Genomic DNA, 24,408 nt, shown 5'->3' with positions numbered 1-24,408 from the left:
ACACCAGAGCATCCATGCTTGGTGTTGTCGCTGTACGATTGATAGCATCGTGAGAGTCACACGTGATGGTCGTGCTGCAAGTAGAGAGTTCTCAATGGTCCCTGGTGACACAGAACGTGGCAACATGGGCCACGATTTCGTCCGTGGATGCTTTTGGGTCGGTCACCGCTGCTCACGTAACACGTCCATCTTGACGTGAGCCTGCACTACGCGGACGTCCAGAACTTGGTCTAATGGTGTGGCAACGTTCCACAGACCACTGCTGCAAGCCGCGAGCCGGCCGCGGTGGTCTCGCGGTTCTAGGCGCGCAGTCCGGAATCGTGCGACTGCTACGGTCGCAGGTTCGAATCCTGCCTCGGGCATGGATGTGTGTGATGTCCTTAGGTTAGTTAGGTTTAAGTAGTTCTAAGTTCTAGGGGACTGATAACCACAACAGTTGAGTCCCATAGTGCTCAGAGCCATTTGAACCTTTTTTTTTTTTTTTTTTTTTTTTTTTTTTTTTTTTTTTTTTTTTTTTTTGCAAGCAGCGACACACCACCGATACACTGTGGCTAACACGTGCAGCAATCCGTTGATACTTCCGTCCAGGTTCCTGCAGTGTGATCCCGCTCAAATGGCTGAAGATCTTCAACCAGAGTACGTACCCTGGAACGAATGTTGCTACCTGTAGAGTCAAAACAGAGCGTGTACAAAGAGGCCTGCTCAGCGCCTTCTGATCGTGAACACCATGAAACTTGAGTCACTAACACAGTATGCACATATTATACACAGGTGCCACCGAATACAGTTCTTGAGGCTGTTTTATTTGTCAGCAGTAGTGTGTATTGATCTAAATGCTACTGAAGAGACACTGACAGGTACGCGAGAAGAGGACCAGACAGCATTAACTGGAGTACTTTCCTTTCTATAGCACATTCGTTTTTGCTTTCTTTATTCTTGTCAAACTCAAATCATAGGAATTATTTACTATAGGAAAATGTGTCACTCTCTTGAGCGGATCATGTGCCGAACTTGCTATACTTGCTCCTTGAAAAAAAGTTAGAAGTTTGTCTTTCTTTTGTATCATTGTAATATTTTCTTTGGGAAGTAATAAGAATGTAGACTTGTTTTTGTTTTGCAACTTGCTATCTTATCTGGACTCCTATATGGATCTTTATTAAATACACTACTGACCATTATAATTGCTACACCAAGAAGAAATGCAGATGATAAACGGGTATTCATTAACAAATATATTATACTAGAACTGACACGTGATTACATTTTCTCGTAATTTGAGTGCAGAGATCCTGAAAAATCAGTACCCAGAAAACCACCTCTGGCCGTAATAACGGCCTTGATACGCCTGTACATTGAGTCAAACAGAGCTTGGATGGCGTGTACAGGTAGAGCTGCCCATGAAGCTTTAACACGATACCACAGTTCATCAAGAGTAGTGACTGACGTATTGTGACGAGCCAGTTGCTCAGCCACCGTTGACCAAACGTTTTCAATTGGTGAGAGATTTGGAGAATGTGCTGGCCAGGGCAGCAGTCGAACATTTTCTGTATCGAGAAAGGCCCCTACAGGACCTGCAACGAGCGGTCGTGCATTACCCTCCTGAAATGTAGGGTTTCGCAGGGATCGAATGAAGGGTAGAGCCACGGGTCGTAACACATCTGAAATGTAACATCCGCTGTTCAAAGTGCCGTCAATGCGAACAAGAGGTGACGGAGACGTGTAACCAATGGCACCCCATACCAACACGCCGGGTGATACGCCAGTATGGCGATGACGAATACACGCTTCCAATGTGCGTTCACCGCGATGTCGCCAAACACGGATGCGACCATCATGATGCTGTAAACAGAACCTGGATTCATCGGAAAAAAATGACGTTTTGCCATTCGTGCACCCAGGTTCGTCGTTGAGTACACCATCGCAGGCGCTCCTGTCTGTGATGCAGCGTGAAGGGTAACCGCCGCCATGGTCTCCGAACTGATAGTCCATGCTGCTGCAAACGTCATCGAACTGTTCGTGCAGATGGTTGTTGTCTTGCAAACGTCCCCATCTGTTGACTCAGGGATCGAGACGTGGCTGCACGATCCGTTACAGTCATACCGATAAGATGCCTGTCATCTCGACTGGTAGTGATACGAGGCCGTTGGGATCCAGCACGGCGTTCCGTATTACCCTCCTGAACCCACCGATTCCATATTCTGCTAACAGTCATTGGATCTCGACCAAGGCGAGCAGCAATGTCGCGATACGATAAACCGCAATCGCGATAGGCTACAATCCGACCTTTATCAACGTCGGAAACGTGATGGTACGCATTTCTCCTCCTTACACGAGGCATCACAACAACGTTCCACCAGGCAACGCCGGGGAACTGCCGTTTGTGTATGAGAAATCGGTTGGAAACTTTCCTCATGTCAGCACGTTGTAGGTGTCGCCACCAGCGCCAACCTTGTGTGAATGCTCTGAAAAGCTAATCATTTGCATATCACAGCATCTTCTTCCTCTCTGTTAAATTTCGCGTCTGTAGAACGTCATCTTCGTGGTGTAGCAATTTTAATGGCCAGTAGCGTAAATAGCCATTTTCTTCCGTATTTCAGTATCTAATGGTCCGTCTCCGGTTACCACTAAATTAGTCTTGAGTAATGGGTGTAATAAATACTGCTGTAAGCCTAAGAGGTACCACATTTCGCGCTCTTTTTATAACTCGTGTTCGTGTCTGTAGTAACTGTCTGCAGACCCAAGTACTAAAACAAGCAACAGCAGTGCTTGCAGGGGTGGATTGTAACCGTGTGTGACCACCCTCACTGCCCACGTGCCTGACAGTGGACCACATGCCTGTGCAGGGCTACGACACGCTGGTGGGTGAGCGTGGGGCCCAGCTGTCGGGCGGCCAGAAGCAGCGCATCGCCATCGCCAGGGCGCTGGTGCGCCGCCCCAAGATCCTGCTGCTGGACGAAGCCACCTCTGCTCTGGACACCGGCAGCGAGGCCAAGGTGCAGGCCGCGCTAGACAAGGTGAGTGCAACGCACCAAAAGTTAAGTCCAGTAACGCGCTTAAACAGAATTCTTGCAGACTTGGTTATTTGTAGTTCCTCATTTACCACCAGTTACGCAGCTTTATTGTGATATGTCGCGCGTAGTGTAGCGGTTCAGAAAGCCAAATGAACAGATTCAAGAACCCGCATCGCCATTCTTGGTCAGGTCTTAGTGGAGTTGGTTTCTCGATACCTTCCTCCACCTGTTATGAATTGACAAGTGTGTATCTGTGTCGCGGGAATGACTGCTTGTGTAGTGTAGTGTTGAGTTTGTTTTTTTATGGATGAACGGAAGGGAGAGGGTGAAACTCAGTATCGGCATATAGCCTGCTCCTCTCGAACAGCACCGAGGGGGCTCCTGAGCTTAACGTCTGCAACAGACGGATGGATCACCATCAACGATGTCATATGCCTTCATTTCAGGAGACACTGCGGAGTGATTTGGAATTTAATATACGATGTTGGTGCAAAGTTTGGTGATCAAGAACTTTACGCCACCACCTCTCCTTCAAATACTGCCAGTGAAAATTTTATACGACCAATATTTGAACTGACTTACTTCCGAGTGCCATCACACAGTTGTGCGCTAGAGATCTCGGCTACGGAAGCAGTAAGTGTATCAGTTACATCCAATTGACATAAAAATGTGGAGAAACCAACGTTTCTGGCACGGTTACAGTGGCCTCCTTCTGAGTGCTCCGAGGCTACGTTAGTTTCTCCACTATAGTTTATTTACATTACGACGCCTACACGGTTATATCAGTTATATACGCTTTAACTAAGCCATACAATCGCGGAAAGCAAACTTGCCATAGGTGCATTTTTTGCGGATCTTCTTACACACAGTGCAAAGAACGCAGCTTCACAGTAAGTAAAAGCAGCAGATGCCTTACTGTTTGTGAAAGTCATGAGTGTCGATACATTGATAAATCTGCAGACAGGGCAGAAGGTTTTTTGCCAGTCAATGATCCCAGTGCAAACCTCTCAAAGTGTCACTGTGGTTGTGACTGGGAAGAAGGTTTTTGGCCAATCAATGAACCCAGTGCAAACATCTCAAAGTGTCTCTGTGGTTGTGACTGAGACCTTTCAGCTCTTCCTCTGCAAGTGATAAAAAATGGAAATGTCGTGTGGCTAGGGCCTCCCGTCAGGTAGACCAATTGCCTGGTGAAAGCCTTTCGAGTGGACGCCACTTCGGCGACTTGCATGTCGATGGGCATGAAATGATGGTGATAAGGACAACACAACACCCTGTCCCTGAGCGGAGAAAATCTCCGACCCAGCCGGGAATGGAACCCGGGCCGTTAGGTACGACATTCCGTCGCGCTGACTACTCAGCTACCAGGGGCGGACTGCAGGTGATGATAATAACGCACAATTACTCAGTCCCAGTATCAGAAAATTTCTATCAACAGAAAATATATTTTGCAGATTATTGGAGAGATACTGGCACTACTCAAGAATACATTCAGGACAATAACTATTTGCAAATTTTTATATTCATTTAAAAGGAAGCTCTACTTACGAGCGTCAGAAATTCAACTGATGACACTAAGAGTCTGTCTGTCCAATCAAGTCTAAGGACACTATTATGGTGACCTTTGAAGTACTGGAATGAAGAGTTTCCGGTATAGCTATACTGAGTAGGTCGTTGTAGAAATCCCTGACATTAGATACCTTTGTTTCCGCTGGAATGTCACTCTCTACTTTCGTTGGGACCGTCAACGATAACTATCGATCTGAAACGTTGCTGGTAGACGGTGAATCTAGTTTGTACTATCGACTGTGACAGAGACGACCAATGGCCGCAGATGCTACCTATTCCTGGGAACAACATTGAATCTTTGCGAATGTTGACGCCACCAACAAAACACCTGCCTTGTAATAACGACATACAATAAAGCACCCCTGGCAGACTCCAGCTGCCAATGTTCTGCTTGCCTCAAAGTAATAACTAACATCTAGAAAAGTGATCCTAAAATAATTGTTAATAAGGTTTAAAAAATTCATAGTAATGGAGACATGTGGGTTTGTTGCTTTGTGGTTCTGAGTAACGTATTAAGTAACTTGGTAAATGGTAAACTTAGCGATGCTCCAAACCATATAAAGTTTGTGGACATCAGAGTAATTATGATGTACTATAGTTACATTCTGCAACTGACTGGGAGTCAAAGTCGCTTAGAAGTGTCTAAGCATTTGACTGTTCTTTTATTCTGCTTTTTTACAATATTAAAATTTCAGATCCGTACTCGTTTTCAAGTGATTCATGCTTATTCCACAGTAATTTTACACATTGAATGCTGTAGGACATGCCACAATGGTCATCCGCAATATATGACCATAAATCGAATATAATATGAACGCCACTTATATCAATACAGACATTATCAGTCGGCACTCTCACTTGTTGTTTTTGGTTGGACACGTTACAACACTTCAGTCATTTTCAATAGCTAGGCTGACCAGATCTCAAAGACAAAAAAACTGTGACTCTTGTGGCTGCAGTTTATACTTAACTTCGTTACTGCACTTAAGCTTGTATTCCATGTCAGATTTTGAAATCTACTACAGGGATACGCCGTTGCAGCAACTGAAAAACCTAGGGCAAGAATGAATTTTCTTTTTGTGAATTGGAAAGAAAACTGTAGGTGCATTACAAATAAGTAAAATTCTTTTCTTCAGAAATAGACTGGATGTATTTTCTGCAGGTTGTTAGTCCTGCAAAGTTTGTAATATTATTTATCAGATACAATTTTTCGTTCTAAGATTTACTTTGCTGCATTTATCAGGAGACTGAACTGTTTGTAGCAGTTCCTTGTCAGAAAGAAAATAATTATAAAATTCTGTGCAAGAAAACTGAAATGAGTTTTCACAATAATAACAGCTGTTACTTTATTTAAATTAGCACGACCTTTCATCAGGATCTTCTGCAAGGCAGGAAAAAGATACAGCCAACGTGTTTTCCTGTTATGTAACAGGGACTTGTATTCAACTCCAGTAAACTCATAGAATCCTTTTAAGGCTTGGTTTCTTACGGTACAAGTTTTAAAACATTTGTAAATTTTGAACATAGTAACCTCAACATCAATAGACAGACCATTTGCTACTGATTGAACACTACTGTGCAGAACGTTAGCACCACATCGAACATCAACACGTGACTTATTTAGTTTTGCTTAGAGATACTGGTAAACATTGAGTGTTCCATTACGGTTGGCTCCCCCAAAATTGGTATTTGCATTGTCTGCAGAATATGCAATTACTTTGTCCATTAAAACGTATTTGTGTGTCAGCTGTTTCGTTTTGAACTTAGATAATAAATAACCAAACTTTTTACTTTTACGTCGAAAGCAGGAATGTAATATCGAAACAGTAATAGAATCATTTTCATTGATTTGAGATTTAATACATCATTCATTGTGGAAACGTATTTTTCTTTTTGTGATTCATTAGCTATTACTGTAATAACATGAGTGACAAACAATTAACAACAATTGCTTCACTTTTAGTTCTGGCACAACAATATTTGGGCCTGCCGAACAGCTTACGAATCAGAGAAGAAGTACAGTGATTTAATCGAAAGCTATGATTTTTATAGATGACGTGATACGCAAACGTGCTTTCTTCAGTAGCCAGTTTTAATTCAAGCACTCCTGAAGTGTTTCTCTTAAAAAAAGAATTCATCTCCTTGCTACTTGTAGATGTCGATGATGGTTCCTTGAGCTTCTCCTTTTGTAAATCGCTTCTCCTGCCGCGATCTATTGAAAACACTAATCTGCATAACGTACATTCAACTTTACCGTTTATGACACATTCGCAAAGAAATGGAAATTATTTCTTTAACCTTTCATTAAATGAACACCTCCAGTTGGGCATTTTCACCAGACACCACAATTCCTTTATTTAATATCCACATTCACTGACTTCTAACAAAACGAGGTAGTAACTTTGTGCGCACAGTTGATCAGCCACCGACTTTTACTTCTAGTCTAGTGCATACATGCCAAGCAATATTCAATAAGCACCGCTAACACGAGCTGCATCGCTCACATTCTTCACAAAATTAACTTCCATTTGGCTGCAGTCCTGTTAGGAGAATGATTCTGTTTTATACCTCCTTTTATTTTGGTTTTAATTGTCTCGACGGCCGAAAAGTAGAAGGTCGGCAAGTTTGGGGCGAGAGTAGGTAATACCTATTTGTCTTTCCAACACCTCTCATTCTTTCTTTAGGCAGAAGATGAGTTAATCAAATGTGGTATATATTGTGAAAATAAATATTTCCATAACGTTCTTCTTCTAGGAAATTTGTTTTACACAGATATTTAATTAAATGAGAAATATTATTGCTCTCATTTCCTTTCTCGACTCAAAACCGGGACAATTGTGTGTCCCAATTATTATTTCCGGACACCGGGACATTTATGTGACAACCGGGTCTTTCCCGACAAAACCGGGACGTCTGGTCAATATCCCTACGAAACTAGAGACAATATACAAAAATGCTCTTGTCAACGTTACATTAACAAATTAGACCTAACTACACTATGCAAATTAAAGTTATCCCATCATATTTCTTAGCACATGGCTGCGTCACTATTATTTATGTAGTGTAATTATGTGTTTATTTAATTTTTGATGTAGTATTGATAAGTGTGTATGTTGCCTATTGTTTCTTGTTTCATAGGGCTGTTGAAAAAGAATTAAGTGTCGAAACCGATTCAACCAATAAACACTATATGTGAGCATAGACCGGTAAGCACCAACTACGAATCAAATATGAACGAGCTACTTATATGGCATATCTTACCAATATTATCTCAGAATGCAACATCAGTCCAACTTAGAACTAACACTTGACAGAGCTACAGATATATTTCATCTCTGACGCAGACACGGATACTTCATACTGTATCAGCGATTCATCATGTTTACAACTGCGTCAGGAGTTGCATTGTGTTTTGGACTGTTGTTGAACTGAGAACTAATGTTGGTTTAGCAGATAGGTGGCGCTGACACGGTGTTCGTTGTATGGTCAGTTGTTGCACATGATCTTCTTGCCATCTGCTACGGCTACAGTGCAGCGTCCCTCGTCCATTAACGTTCTACCCGCAAATTACTGATTCCCACAGGGTTTCAGACGATACTACTGCATTCGCACTGAAGTGAATGTCATGGATCCATCACGCTATTACAGAAATGCATATATATATATATACACGAGCAGTGTCTGTTCTGTCGGACACGTGCAACGGAACAGACACCACTCGTATACACACACATTTCAGTAGTTTATAGTAGCTATCCGTGATTGTGCTAATGTGAGATAACTATGCTCTGATTAAGGGATACTTTTGGATTTAACTGTTTCAAGTTAAGTAAAGTTATTGTGTCATTACTATGGCGTGTACTTCTATTTCTGCTTCCTATCCGAGTACCCACCTATTCCTCGGCACTTGGTCGTATCCAACCCTAGATATGGCAGGTAACCTCAACCGCTGTCCTTACACAGAGTTAGCTAATATATGCTTGCACGAATCTTGGTTGGGCAATGAATTGTAGACGTTAGCGCTATTACAGCAAGGGAAGATGCGCCAATATTGGCGTAGAGTGAGAGTACCTGGCACTTCACGGTAAGGCATCCGTCGGATAGGGATGATACGTATGGCGGCCTCATTGGTGTTAATAGATTGGACGAGATTATATACTGGCACCTAGTTTTACTATCCCGTGTTATCATTCGAACCAGTAGCAGAAACACGATGCGATACTACACACACACTCGCCAAACTCAACGACACTTTCCGTTAACATAGTGACACGTCCGATACTAAAGTGGCGCGGAAAGAGTTGCATCATGAAATAAGCCACTGCAAAAGCAATGTAAGCAGGTTTGTTTCGTAGGAGACAGAAAACATCGCAGAATAGTTAGTAAAAAACTGGCAGGCGATTCTGATATTGTCTTCGCTGTTGTTATTGTACTTGGAGTTCTCCACTGGTGACAGGACTTCTTAAAGTATGTCTCGTTTTTCCAGGCCAACAGAAATAATACAACATTGTTCCAGTATTCTTCTGCTGATAACTAATGAATTATTATAGTTATAAGGTTTTTACCATAATTCTTGACAAATTCACGTTTCCAATCGTGCACCACATATTCAGAGTGGTTCAAGAAGTGTACGATGGTTAATTATCATTACTTCCTAATTAATTTGCCGAAACATGTCATATTTTGCTGTTGTCTGTCAGTTGCCACACAGCCTTTGTTTTGTTGCATGATAGTCGCCACACAAGTGTTGTTTTGCTTTTTTTCGTGTTAGACACCACACAAGCGTTGTTTTGTACATGGCTAGTACAAGGCTGACATTCGATAAAAGGAAAATAGTTTTGAACTGGTAAATTAAGTATGAAAACATTAATGAGGTTCAACGCCAATGGAAATATGAGTTTCAAACAGAGGCATCGACAAGTGTAACAGTTGCACACATTTGAAACAAGTTTGAAGTCGAAGGCTGTGTTATAGATGTTCACAAACAATACGGAAACCCTCTAACAGCAACACGTCCAGCGACCTCCCGTACTGTGTTACAACAATTCGCTCGGTCATGACAGATGTCTGAGAGACAGCGAGCCCCTGAAACCACTCTGAGCCGCTCAGGCGTTCGGCGCATTTAGAAGACTGCGAAGTTTAAGCGCTACATCCCAAGACCAAACACACTAAACGAGGACAACGCATATCGTAGAATGTAGAGCTGCGAGTGGGTTAATAGTACGGCGCACGGAGGTGAAGCGTTTGTAAAGATAATTGCGTGGTCTACTGCGGTGCACGTTAATGCGGTGGTACAGAAAACCGGTACAATTTCGTCTAATGGGCTGCAGCAAATTGGCACTTCAATGTGAACAGAACCGTAAGTTTATCGGGAGTGAATCTGTGGTGTGGGGTATCTTATCGGGCTTTGATCGGGCCATTTTTCTCTGAAGGCACTGTTAGCGGTGAGATGTAACCAGAGAAACTTGAGACATCTATTTTGTATCCCGATCGTGAATTGCATGGGGACGAAAGGCTTTACGATTTCAATTTATTTTGTCGCTACCAGTTTCAACGCTTCATTGCGTCATCTTCAGGCCTATATGCATAAAACATTAAAGATAGCGTTAGCAGCTTATCAATCAAGTTACATAGAAACAGATTAAAACAGAATGAGAAAATGGCAAGACTATACTATGAATTTACACCGAGCATCTGACAGAAAGAACAGATAAATCAATTGCCACATATCTAAATGTACCATCACGAATTTCCACTCAATACATTGTACAATTATACTATCTATTAAAACTTCTTTAAATACTATTCATGAGTTTTATCTGACAGTCGGACATGCATTATCCGCACAATCCTGAAATAACTTACTGTAAGACAAAACAACTGTAAAAGGTGATGAATGGAAGGAAACAATACCTCACAAAGAAGTAAAAACAAGGAACATGACCTATGTGTCGTATCAAAGTATAAAGTGCTTATTTGTACACAGATAAGGGGCATACACTACGTCATATCTACAAAATGAACGTCAAAGACATGGTATAAACTGATTGTAGGACCCACATATATAGAACGTATATATAGAAGGTATAAGCTGATAATGCTATCTTTAATGTTTTATGCATACAGGCCTGAAGATGACGCGATGAAGCGTTGAAACTGGTAGCGACAAAATAAATTAAAATCATAAGGACGGCTGTAGGTGTTATTATTTTTTGTCACGATAGTAAACGGGCGTCGTCCCAGAGACCTCCTGCTAAAACGATGGATATACAAAAGAAAGGCTTTATTTTCAACAAAACGGTGTCCCACCCCACTACCATAATCGTGTCAGGGAGTGCCTCCACAAAATTCTATCCTCACGACGGACAGGTGCAAGAGATTCTGTCAAGTGTCCATCACGTTCTCCAGATTTAACGACTCTGATATTTACCCGATGGGTAACACTAAAGGACGTCGTTTATCGACACAAAAACTACCCACACTGGATGAACGTCGAGGATGCATAGAACATTCATGTACAGGTATCCAACTGGACACGTTATAGTCAGTAGTTTGTGCAGAATTTCTGCGACATCACCTCTGTAAGGATGTTAATGGTGACCATTTCCAACACCTGCACTGATTTCAATAAGTTTAAGCTACACTTTCACGGAAAATGAGACGTTTTCGTCAATTAATTTCGAAGTTATGTGTAACTAAAGAGTGTATTCATTTTCTGGGCTTCTCTGTGTTTGTCGCCTTTTGAAACTCTCTAGTTCCAACTCTTTCAGGCCAGCGTCGGACGCACGACCATCATCGTGGCACACCGACTGTCAACCATCCGCAACGCGGACAGGATCGTGGTGATCAGTGGAGGCTCCGTCGTCGAGGAGGGTCCGCACGACGCGCTCATGGCACTGCAGGGCCATTACCACAACCTCGTCACCACACAGGTCACCGACTCTGAAGACACTTCTAAATCTCCAAATGAATCTGCAGGTAAGCCTCTTAGAGCCCGTCGTGCGTTCACAGCCGCTTAGAGACAGTTACGAAGAACGAGTGTCCTCGCCTGTTACCCATTTTCCAGCGTTTTTAAAGAAGGGTGCATGCAGTTGTAGTTGCGTCATGTCCAGGAAACTAAAAGTATACTCACCGTATCTTGCTACTCTGATTACACCTTGCATGGCACATATTACGTTCCAATACATGTCCAAAAAGCTTGATGAATAGATCACTTCTCTATGGAAACGTACACTATGTGAGCAAAAGTATCCGGACACATCCAAAAACATACGTTTTTCATATTAGGTGCATTGTGGTGCTGCCATCTACTGCCGAGTAGTACACCATATCAACGACCTCAGTAGTCATTAGACATCGTGAGAGAGCAGAATGGGGCGCTCCGCGGAACTCACGGGCTTCGAACGTGGTCAGGTGATTCGGTTCACTTGTGTCATACGTCCGTACGCGAGATTTCCACACTACTGAACATTCCTAGGTCCACTGTTTCCGATGTGATAGTGAAGTGGAAACGTGAAGGGACACGTAAGTACAAGAGCGTACAGGCCGATTTCGTCTGTTGGCCGCCGACAGTTGAAGAGGGTCATAATGTGTAATAGGCAGACACCTATTCAGACCCTCACACAGGAATCACAAACTGCATCAGGATCCACTGCAAGTACTATGAGAGTTAGGCGGGAGGTGAGAGAACTGATTTCATAGTCGAGCGGCTGATCATAAGCCACACATCACGCCGATAAATGCCACACGACGCCTCGCTTGGTGTAAGGAGCGTAAACATTGGACGATTGACAGTGGAAAAACGTTGTGTGGAGTGACGAAACACGGTACACAATGTGGCGATCCGATGGCGGGGTATTGGTATGGTGAATGCCCGGTGAACCTCATCTGCCAGCGTGTGTAGTGCGAACAGAAAATTCAGAGGCGGTGGTCTTCTGGTGTGGTCGTGTTTTTCAAGGAGGGGGCTTGCACCATTTGTTAGTTTGCGTGGCACTATCACAACACAGCCCTACATTGATGTTTTAAGCACCTTCTTGCTTCCCACTATTGAAGAGCAATTCGGGGATGGCGATTGCATCTTTCAACACGATCGAGCACCTGTTCATAATACACGGCCTATGGTGGAGTGGTTACACGACAATAACATCCCTGTAATGGACTGGCCTGCATAGAATCCTGACTTGAAGCCTATAGTACACCTTTGGGATGTTTTGGAATGCCGACTTCGTGGCAGACCTCAACGACCGACATCGATACCTCTGCTTAGTGCAGCACTCAATGAGGAATGGGCTGCCATTCCCCAAGAAACCTTCCAGCGCCTGATTGAACGTATGCCTGCGAGAGTGGAAGCCGTCATAAAGGCTAAGGGTGGGCCAAGATATTGAATTCCAGAGTTACCGATGGAGTGCGCCACGAACTTGTGAGTCATTTTCAGCCAGGTGTCCGGATACTTTTGATCACATAGTGTACATTAAAAATTCCTGCATGCGCATGAAGTGACGAGGCGAGAAGCGTCACTATCGTCGACTACACCGAACAGAAGCATATTATTCGCTTACTACAGCCAGGGAACACAGTACTATGAAGACTCGTACTATAACAGGAAGCAACAACAGAAATTATTGTAAAACGCGACAACAGCTATAGAAACATAAGCCGTGAAGGAGAACAATTATTTGTTATTAACTTACTGATGTATTTCCTTAGCGTAATCGTCTAATATGTGACTAAAAATCGTGTCGGACCTCCATTTGCCACACGTAGTGCAGCAGCTCGACGGTTGGAAGTCCCTGCAGAAATGCTGCGCCATGTTGCCTCCATAGCCGTCCATAGTGCGAAAGTGTTGCAGGTGCATGATTTTGTGTAGGTACTCACCTCCCGATTATGGGCCATAAATGTTCGATATGATTCGTGTCGGCCGATCTGAACGGCCAAATCATTCGTTCTAACTGTCCAGAACGTTCTTCAAACAAATCGCGAACATCTGTGAAGCGGTTACGTGACGCATTGTCATCCATAAAACTGTCACCATTGTTTGGGAATATGAAGTTCGTCAATGACTGCAAATGGTCTCCAAGTAGCTGAACACAACCATTTCCAGTCAGTAATTGATTCAGCTGGACCAGAGGACCCAGTCCAGTCCTTGTAAACACAGCACGCAACACTGTCGTGGCACCAACAGCTTGCACAGTGACCACTTTGGTCCATGGCTTCATGGAGTTTGCGCCTCATTCGAACGCTACCATCAGTTCTTACCAACTGATATCGGGACTAACCTGGCGAAGCCACGGCTTTCCAGTCTTCTAGGGTCCAATCTATATGGTCACGAACCCAGAGCGTCGTTGCAGGCGATGTCGTTCTGTTGGGAAACGCACTCGCCTCGGTCGTCTGTTGCCATAGCCCATTTCACCTTACTGTCCTAAAGGATACGCTTATCATACCTCCAACGATGATTTCTGCGGTTATTTCTCGCAGTGCTACTTGTCTGTCAACGCTGACAATCCTATACTAATGCCGCTGCTCTCGGTCATTAAGTGAATGCAGTCGGCCACTGCGTTGTTCGTGGTGAGAGGCAATTCGGTATTCTCAGCACACTCTTGCCACTGTGGATCTCGGAATATTAAATTTTCTAACGATTTCCGAAATGGAATGTCTAGCTGCAACTACTACTCCGCGTTCATTGTCTGTTAATTTCCGTTGTGCAGCCATATTCACGTCGGAAGCCTTTTCACTTGAATAATCTGAGTACAGATGACAGGTCCGCCTTAGCACTGCCCTTTTATACCTCGTGTAAGCGATACTATCGCCGTCTGTACATGTGCATATCGCTATCCGATGACTGTTGTCACGTCACGCGACGTTCTGAGCCGCGGCCTTTTCTCCAGATGTCTCGTCACTCTGCTGTTCGAAGCGTTGCCGACCCCGAGGGTGACGTCGCAGGGCGCTACAGGTCTTTACCATTACAGAGAACGGTTGTAGGCACCTTTGACCAAATTTCAAACTTACGGGTCACAATGAGCGACTGTTTTCGGGTTTCGAAGAAGTGGTATTTTCTTGGGCAGTCTGTTTTCTTATACGCCCTGTAGTTTTCGTGCAGTCATATTTTGAAATTCCAGAGGTATGTATGAATAACCCTGTATTGGATACATAACACCATTTCCTCTGTTACTTTGTACAGCAGCCGTTACATTTATTATGTGTTAGGATCGGTGGCTGTGCCCCATTTTCGAGGTGTCTGTGACGTTATATTTTCAACAAGATGGCGCAAGAATTTTTTTGCTCTTACTGTGCTAACCTAGCTCGATACACGGGACGCTGGACTCCCTCCGTGCCACCACGTACCAAAGACCCCTCATCCACCGCAAACGGAAGTTGTTTAGAGACCAGCATTTCACCAGTCGATTGATTATATCTGGAATAGATATGCATCTGTTACCCAAGACAATTTCGACTCCATACGGGCGTGTAACAGAGCTGTTGCTGCTGCCAGAGGTGACTGATCTGTTTTAAGATTCAGACTGCGCGTACCTCTGAATCATATACAAATTTCAAAAATGGCTCTGAGCACTATGGGACTCAACTGCTGTGGTCATAAGTCCCCTAGAACTTAGAACTACTTAAACCTAACTAACCTAAGGACAGCACTCAACACCCAGCCATCACGAAGCAGAGAAAATCCCTGACCCCGCCGGGAATCGAACCCGGGAACCCGGGCGTGGGAAGCGAGAACGCTACCGCACGACCACGAGATGCGGGCCATATACAAATTTAATCAGGTGTTCTGCCCACTGTACTGTACGCATGCAGTAAGTAAAATTTTGTTGCAACTTTGGTATCCAGTAGGGTAGATGTGAATGCGGTAGAAGTGTCACTTGGAACCGGTGGTTGCAGACGCGAGCCGCGTGAGGCCGGAACGCCTGCTGAGTGTGCGCAGTGACGCGTCGTCGGCTGCGGGGGAGGAGGAGGCGGAGGAGCAAGAGATGAACCCCGCACTGCGCGCCGCCGCCGAGAGGTACGCCGAGCAGCCGCCGCAGCCGGTGGGCGTGCTCGAGGTGATGCGCCTCAACAGCCCCGAGTGGCCGCAGCTTGCCATCGGCACCGTCTTCTCCATAGTCGCCGGCTGCGCCATGCCCGTCTTCGCAGTACTCTTTGGTGACGTCATCGGGGTAAGGAAATGAGCCACATTTTGACGATTAGTCCTATTTCTTTCCGAGTGGGTAGCAAACAAATTTGTGTGGACAACCAAGTAATGCTATCCACACGTCCCTTAAGCCGTCGGCACACGGACCGTGCATCCGAACGTTGAGCGTTGAGAGTGCCGATTTTCCGACGTCATAGCGTGGAATAGCACGTTCGGGAGTCTTTCCGAACGTGCAGAGCAATATCTGGCGTGTCAGATATTCTGAGCGTGCGTCTGAGCGTTGACCAATGAGATGGCACAACGCTACCTACTCACACGCACGCCGTCTCCCTTCAGTTAAGAGTTGTGAGGCGCCATATTGGCATTCATTTCAAGCCTATATGTATATATGCCGTTTCTGAGCACCAGCAAATTGAGAATCACTGGAAAACTCGTTGTTAACTGTGTTATTCGGTCCAATAAAATAATGAGAAACATCACATTCGTGGCAAAAGAATTATTGTAACTTGCGTATTGTGAGAGTAGGCTATTTGAAGGCAGCGACAAACTGAAGATCCACCCAAAACGCATTGTTCTTGGTACACTTTGTTATAGTTAAATTTCAATTAAGTAACAAAATTATCTACGATTAACGTTTTTAGCAGGGGCTAACACAATATGGCTTAGGCTACAGCGTGTGTTGTTGGTTCAGCATAATGAGTAGCGTCTCTGAACTTTAATGAGTTTGTGTTGGGGCGGTGGTTCGCGTCGTAACACTCCCAATTTTTTTTCCTAACATTCGCTTTTTTATCAGGTTCTGATACTTTATTATTAGTTTAATACATGTTATAATATTTGACGTTATGTAAATATAAGCTCACCTTTTTTTGAGGGGTGACTTTGTTCGATTGGCTTAATCTACAGGACAGCTTGCGCTACTTGTATAAAGAAATTTTACTCCTTTTTCTTTCACGCTTCGTAATTCACATGTTGCAAAGATTCTGCTACTGGGTAGGAACAGTGATCAAGTAAGACTGACCTTGGGGTTTTACTAAAATGCGGGAATGATGAAATAATGTTTATCTTATGCGGAAAAGTTTTCCAAATTTGTACCGCACTGTTTGTAATGGAACTTTTATAAGCCTGTGTCCTTACTGATTGGACATGGTACTTTCCTTTTCGTGGACGATGAAGGAAATGTGCATTTTAACAGACCTAACGTGAGAATTTTACTCGGGCCCGTTGAGTAAACAGATTTACGAACTAGAAACGTCGCTCAACTGCCGCTGGAGTGCGTTGCGATCGCGTGTACCACGTTGGGGCCCACGTACCATATGCACAAGTCGCATCGTTCCTGAGCGTTCAGCAGCACGTTGAACTGGGCACGCTCAACGTTGACGTTCGACAGCGCGGTCAGTGTGCCGACGGCTTTATTCGCATCTCCAAGCGCATCCGCAAATCTTTGATCCGTATGCACCCGTAACTCCGCCTCCCTAAATGAATGATCAGCATGTCTGCAGGTCTGGGGTTAAATTCCCAGTACTGTCGGCGGGAGGACTGGAGGGGGTACGGTCAGTCTCGGCGTATATCTTATGATCTCTGCTTCCAGAAATGTTTGTGTTATGAGGCTCTTTTCCTTTCTTCGTCACTGAAGACCATTGTCTGAATCTTGTTCCTAAATAAATACGTGTTATTCGTGTCCATTGCATTGATGTTGCTTCTTTTAGGTCTCGGTGGTCCATTCAGCTTTTTAAATTTTCTAAATATTTTCTTCATCGGTCTGTCATCATCCAATCCATCAAAATTTCCGAAGAGCGACGGTCTTCTTTTGCACGTTGTGTTTCTTTTCTGCATGTTGATAGATTTCTTTGTGAATTCTGTGTCAGTTGCGCTTGTGCTAATTTTGCTTCTAAGCAATTTTCTTTCTATATTCATAAATTTGTTTATACCGCCTCTTCGCATTAGTTTTTGCCTCTCACAGCCCTAAAAAGTCTCAGGTCTCAGTATTATTGCAGAATGTGTACGGAGACCTGGCAGTGAACAAAAGCACGGTGATTCGTGGGGCAGGGAATCTGTCTTCAAACAGTAACCTGCCCGATATCGTGCGCGCCGACGGCCGCACGCAGCTGTGATTCCTGCAATGTTAGAACGTGCGGACACACCCATTCGATGTGATCGTCGGATCACAAATATCTCGCTGTTCAAATAACTACAAACAACTCTGTGCTCATGAGAAGAGCTCACGAAACCTCACGGAACTTTTCTTTCTCATCCGCCCTACAGCCCGGATTTCGCACCTTCCGACTTCCACCTATTTGGCCGAACTAAGGATGCACTCTGCGAAAAGCAGTACCTGCATGAGGTTATTGATTCATGAAAATGTCGGCTCCGATGTCGAGAAGTAGAGTGGTACCAAGCCCTCCCAGTAGGTCGGCGTAAGGTCGTCGCACTGAACGCAGATTATGTTGAAACTAATTTTTTGTAGCCAGAAAAGTGGAGAATAATATGATGTATTGGAATCCTGAATAAGAACAACCAGCTTCCAGGAAAAAAAAGGCATCAAGGGATCACAAATTTAGCATTGGAGGGCAGCGTGGAGGGTAAAAATCGTAGAGGGAGACCAAGAGATGAATACACTAAGCAGATTCAGAAGGATGTAGGTTGCAGTAGGTACTGGGAGATGAAGAAGCTTGCACAGGATAGAGTAGCATGGAGAGCTGCATCAAACCAGTCTCAGGACTGAAGACCACAACAACAACAACATTTATTGAACGCCCTCTGAGTAATGTTTAATTATTCCAGTGTTCTGGAATACAATGTTCATCTTATTCGCTCTTTTGTGTAGACTTCATTTCACTTGTTGTTTATGCTTAGCCATTCAAGTACATATTTGAATGAGTTCACTTTTGTGATTTTGCACTGATTTTTGAATAACTTCTGTGGAATATTTTCAATATTTGTTATAAATTCTGTCTTCTACAGAATTAGTTTTCTGATGTGTCTGGTACCAATTTGCGACTGTCAGGCAGTCCTTATGGACGTTAGCTTTTTGATTTACCAATTCGTTGCACTTTCGTTTTCGGTCATCAGTCTTCTGAATAGTTCGATGTGGCCCACCACGAATTCCTCTCCTGCGCTAACTTCATCATCTCAGAGTAGCACTTGCACCCTGGTCCTGAGTTTGATGCATCTAGAGTCAGATTTTCTCCACTTCCTAATCAGCTTCTCCGGGGCCCAACTGAAAAGCAAACGAGAAATTCCATCCCTCTGTCTGTCTCCTATTTTTATCTCAAAGTTTTTGGAGAGTTAAAATACTGATGAGTGTTGGTAACATTGATTTATTAAATCACACGTCATAATCGTAATCGGTTCTGATTTTACCAAAAAGAATCTTCAGACCATGTCTCATCAGGTAGTGAGCAGAGACGACGGTGGAGCATTGTTAAGGGGACACCAGTGGAGATGTATGAGGGAGGAGGTAATATGTTGTTCGACTCTTCCTAGAAGTACTCTCTCGACAATTTTAGTAGTAAACCTCTCCGTGATGCACAGCGCCTCTTTTGCAGCGCGTGCCATAGGAGTTTGTTGAGCATCTCTGTGGCGCTCTCGTGTCGATTAAACGATCTCGTGAAGAAACGTGCTGCTCTTCGTTGGATCCTCTCCAACTATTCTGTCAGTTCTACCTTATAAGGATCCCAGAGTGAAGAACAATACTCACGAATCTGTCGGACAAGTGCTTTGTTAGCGACTATATTTGTAGGTGAATTACATTTCCTTTAGTTTCTTCCTATAAATCTGGCATTATTTGTTTTATGAGGTAATTCCATTTTAGGTCAGTCCTAGTTATTTTACTGTAATTACTGTCTCCTAGGTGTATTTGTAGAGAACGGGTTTATTCGTCCATTTATGACCAATATATTACATATATTCACGTTTAAGATCAACTAACAGTCCCTGCATCATACATATAACTTCTGCAGGTACTGTCTCATATCACTGCTATTCTACGACTGACATATTACAACGAAACACCTCTGTACTTCAGCGCTGCAAGTGCCTTCTACATGTACCTGGAAAACTGGAGCGGTATGTTTCTCTAGGTCATTATCTCCCCGGGAAGCCATGAACAAATTTCATAGTGTATGTCTGGAGTGATGGAGGGGGGAGGAGTGGAGGTGGAGGAGAGGATAATGAAAAAATATCTTCGTGAACAGAATTATGTAGTCAGTCAGATAATTAAAAATAGCCAGTATGTAAAAGCGGGACAATACATATCATTACCTTTATCGCAACTACAGTTTATGGAATATGTAAAAACAGTAAAATGATCAGATGCAAATAATTTTTATGGCATGAATCAGTCGAATGCTTCAGCGACCTGGTAACTACACGTGCATCACCACAATAATGTAATAAGCAAACAGTTGTTTAGGTACAAACGGGTGGTTCTACTGCTTGGTGTTCTGGTCAGCTGTGCCATTCAATTCGTCTGTTACAGCAAGTTCAATTACCTACACATACTAACGAAGGAAAAGTCTTAAACTAGTTTTCACAAGTCTGAGATACAATTATTGTACCAGGCACAAGACGTTAGTGACAACAAGATGAATGGTGATCATAGAATTAAGGTACTGCACACATTTGTTACTCCCGACGTTACAAAAACAACCTGCAAAAGGTTAGCCATCTAACGGGAAGTAAAGCGATACTATTTCATTGTGTGTTTCTCTTTCAGACACTCAGCTTGCAAGATGGAGATCAAATGCGGAAAGATACGAACCGCTACTGTGTGCTCTTCGTTATTGTTGGGGTCGTCATAGGATGCAGCTACTTCTTGCAGGTAATGTTTAAGGCATAACGACTAGATAAATTCAAAATGGTTCAAACAACTCAAATTTTATCCTTTAAAGGAAAAAATGGTATATTACAAGGCAAAATCTACGCCACGCTGTTTTTATCAACATTAATAATATGCAAAGATAGCTATACAATGTGTGAGGTAACCTATGATTAAATCAATCATAAATAGAGCGAATGCGCCATTGTAGTTTCGGAGCTCTGTAGAAACATAAGATTCTAAAAGCTAGCTACCAATGTTCTAATTATGTCTGATAAAGGATATATGTTGAGTGCGTGCTATTTATTTTATATCTTTCATAGGATAAGAGAAGCCATAGAACAGGTGAGAGCATTCAAATATTTGGGAAGCATGGTGAAGGAAGATAAGCATTGTGAACAGGACACCAAAGTCAGAATGGCTAGTGAAAGAGGCATTTCAAACTCAGAAAAGACTCTTAGCAAGTGATTTACACAGAGTTAAGGAAGCGACTAGTGAAATGTCTGATGTGGAGAGCGGCGTTCTACGGGACAGGAACATGGACATTGAGCAAGCAGGAAGAGAGGAGAACTGAAGCTTGTGCAAAGTGGATATAGCGCAGCCTGGAGAAAGTATGGAGAAAATCAATTGGACTGATAAAGTCAGGAATTAGGAGGTACTGAGAAGAGCTGGAAAAGGTCCGAGGATGTTGCTGACAGTGAAGAATAGGGTAACAGGCTGCATAGCACATAATTTGTTACGAGATTGCTTCTACTAGAAGCAACTGAACATTTTAGTCCGAGGAAGAGGGGGAAGGGCAGAAGAAGACATCAGAATCCGGATGACGTAAGTTGACCTCAAGGTGGGTACCACAGAATGAAGAGAAAATCAGAGCACAGAGAAGCATGGAAGGCTATGAAGTCTAAACCTGGCGCAAGGCCGATAACCAAATGATAACGATGATAGACTGACCTGTTAGTCTTAAATTAATTGTCTTACAACTGTGCTAACTATGGTATAACTATATATTTGGCATGTGTTTCGATATTGTTTCAGACTAGACGAAAATTACTGATGTCGTCATGAGTTATCAAATGAGCTACTAGTAATTATAAGGAAAATCTGTGGGAGTGGGGGGCGGGGGGGGGGGGGGGGAAGAAAATAAGTTCATGTCAACTTGCTAGCGTCAAAGGAGATTGTAACACATAGAAAGCGCATGACTAATGGAGTAATACGAAAATAATCTGGCATAAAAATAGGAACAATGTAACAAAAATCATATAACTATTCACCATGCAACAATGTGCATTCACATCCAAAATGTAAATTCATAGACAAATGAAGAATGATGAAAGCTTTTTCTGTACCTCCTGTTGCATTTTATTCATTTATTTATACCTGAATTTAATGATTTACTTGTCCTGGCCAGATAACGTCTAACCTGACATTCTAAATATTTCATTTTATGTTCATAGAACGCAGAGATGGTGTACAGAATTAGAGCAAATTTGTTTCATGAGGTTGCTGCCTTATTTTACTCATCGATTTTTCTACGTACGCATAACATACGTATTTCAAGGTAGTGATAAGACTGGAATATAAAAGGTTTTTATTTTTTTTAGTTGGTCAACGGTCTTATGGATGGTGTGATGTGACCTACGACGATTTCCTCTTTTGTACGTATCTCAGAGTAGCACCTAGCCCCACAGAAAGTTCTCAGTTACTTGTGCAGAGTGAATTTGGAATGATGATACAAACTTTCACGGTGATAGAGAACGGTAAATGTATCAACTTGAGGTAATGGATCCTACTCCGAAACAACCGACTCGAAAGTTACTAGCGAAAATCGTTCTGATACACTATGTGATCAGAAGTATCCGGACGGCTGGCTGAAAACGACTTACAAGTTCGTGGCGACCTCCATCGGTGTGCTGGAATTCAATATAGTGTTTGCCCACCCTTAGCCTTGATGTCAGTTGAAATCCATTATGGTGTTGGCCTTGATGACAGCTTCCACTCTCGCACGCATACGTTCAATCAGGTGCTGGGAGGTTTCTTGGGGAATGGCAGCCCATTCTTCACAGAGTGCTGCACTGAGGAGAGGTACCGATGTCGGTCGGTGAGGCCTGACACGAAGTCGGCGTTCCAAATATCCCAAAGGTGTTCTATAGGATTCAGGTCAGATTTATGTGCAGTCCAGTCCATTACAGGGATGTTATTGTTGTGTAACCATTCCGCCACCGGCCGTGCATTATGAACAGGTGCTCAATCGTGTTGAAAGATGCAATCTCCATCCCCGAATTGCTCCTCAACAGTGGGCTAGAAGATACTTAAAACATCAGTGTAGGCCTGTGCTGTGACAGTGCCACGCAAAACAACAAGTGGTACAAGACTCCCCCCCCCCCCTTCCTATGAAAAACACGACCACACCAGAAAACCACCGCCTTCGAATTTTACTGTTGGCGCTACACACGCTGGCATTCACCATACCAACGCCCTGCCATCGGATCACGACGTTGTGTACCGTGATTCGTACTCCATACAACGTTTTTACACTGTTAAATCGTTCAATGTTTACGCTCCTTACACCAAGAGAGGCGTCGTATGGCATTTACCGGCGTGATGTGTGGCTTATGACCATCCGCTCGACCATGAAATCCAAGTTTTCTCACCTCCCGCCTAACTGTCATAGTACTTGCCGTGGATCCTGATGCAGTTTGGAATTCCTGTGTGATGGTGTGGATTGACGTCTGCCTATTACATATTACGACTCTCTTCACTGTAGGCGATCTCTGTCAGTCAACAGACGAGGTCGACCTGTACGCTTTTGTGTTGTACGTGTCCCTTTACGCTTCCACTTCACTATCACATCGGAAATAGTGGATCTAAGGATGTTTAGGAGTGCGGAAGTCTCGCGTACAGTCGTATGACACAAGTGGCACTCAATCACCTGACCACGTTCGGAATCCGTGAGTTCTACGGATGGTCCCATTCTGCTTTCTCACGATGTCTAATGACTACTTTATTTTAATCGTGTCTGAGCTACATCTGTAATTAATTAATACGCTATATATGCTAGATTACAAATACAAGTAAATGATAGTTATTCATTCATATATACATTCATGATATTCACATATTGTAAGTCGTCATTATTGTCTAAAGCAAGGCTCATATCTCTCTCCAGTGTTCGGCACACTTCACTGCAGCGTCGTTGGCCAACCACAGGTCTTGGAAAGTGCATGGGGCCAGCAAAGATGGACAGGTCAGCAGGTGTGTCATGGTTTGTTTTCCTCCACATTGGCAGGGCTTTTCTTCGGCGTATCCCCACTTGATCAGGTTATCCTGTGATCTTCCCATTTGACATCTAAGTCTATTTAGGCTCTTCCAGACTCTCCATTCCAATTGTGATCCAGCAGGAAGTTTTTCTTTAATGTTCCAACTTTTCAGACTGCCTTTATCCAATTTCTGTTTCCACATTGATTCTCTAGTTGTAGACTGACTTTCGGTTAGTGGACGTTCAACTTTTATGAAGTCTTTCCTAGATTTAAGTCTTGCCTCCGCTGGCTGATGTGCGTACAGGGGATGTCTTCTATCTTCGCACTGCCTGCTTCGTTCGGCCATCGCCAACGTTTGCCGTCTGATCTGTGGGGGGGCTATTCCAGAATACATATAAAGGAGATCACGGTTTGTAGGCTTCAGGCATCCCGTGATTAATCGACATGAGGCATTCAGTGCTGCGTCTAGCTTCTGGGCATGTGTCGATCTTCTCCAGACGGAGCATGCATATTCAGCTGGAGCAAAGCACAATGCCAGGGATGATGCACGTAGAATTTCAGGGTTTGCTCCCCAGTGTGAGTTGGTAAGTTTACGGATTATGCCGTTCCGTGTGTTGA

General features: G+C 43.5%; 1 protein-coding gene across 1 annotated transcript in view; it reads left to right on the top strand.

Moving 5' to 3' along the window:
- LOC126252987 (ATP-dependent translocase ABCB1-like) overlaps positions 1 to 24,408 on the top strand; it is a 180,700-nt gene that overhangs the window by 89,990 nt on the left and 66,302 nt on the right. Inside the window, exons 11-14 of the mRNA XM_049954014.1 lie at positions 2,844 to 3,014; positions 11,348 to 11,555; positions 15,468 to 15,742; positions 20,432 to 20,536. Coding sequence (XP_049809971.1) covers positions 2,844 to 3,014; positions 11,348 to 11,555; positions 15,468 to 15,742; positions 20,432 to 20,536 — 759 coding nt within the window. The remainder of the gene's footprint in view (positions 1 to 2,843; positions 3,015 to 11,347; positions 11,556 to 15,467; positions 15,743 to 20,431; positions 20,537 to 24,408) is intronic.

This window comes from Schistocerca nitens, chromosome 4 (assembly GCF_023898315.1).
Source record: "Schistocerca nitens isolate TAMUIC-IGC-003100 chromosome 4, iqSchNite1.1, whole genome shotgun sequence".
NCBI classification, from domain to species: domain Eukaryota; kingdom Metazoa; phylum Arthropoda; class Insecta; order Orthoptera; family Acrididae; genus Schistocerca; species Schistocerca nitens.
The sequence above is the reverse complement of the archived record's forward strand: the minus strand, read 5'-3'. Positions and strand labels throughout refer to the sequence as shown.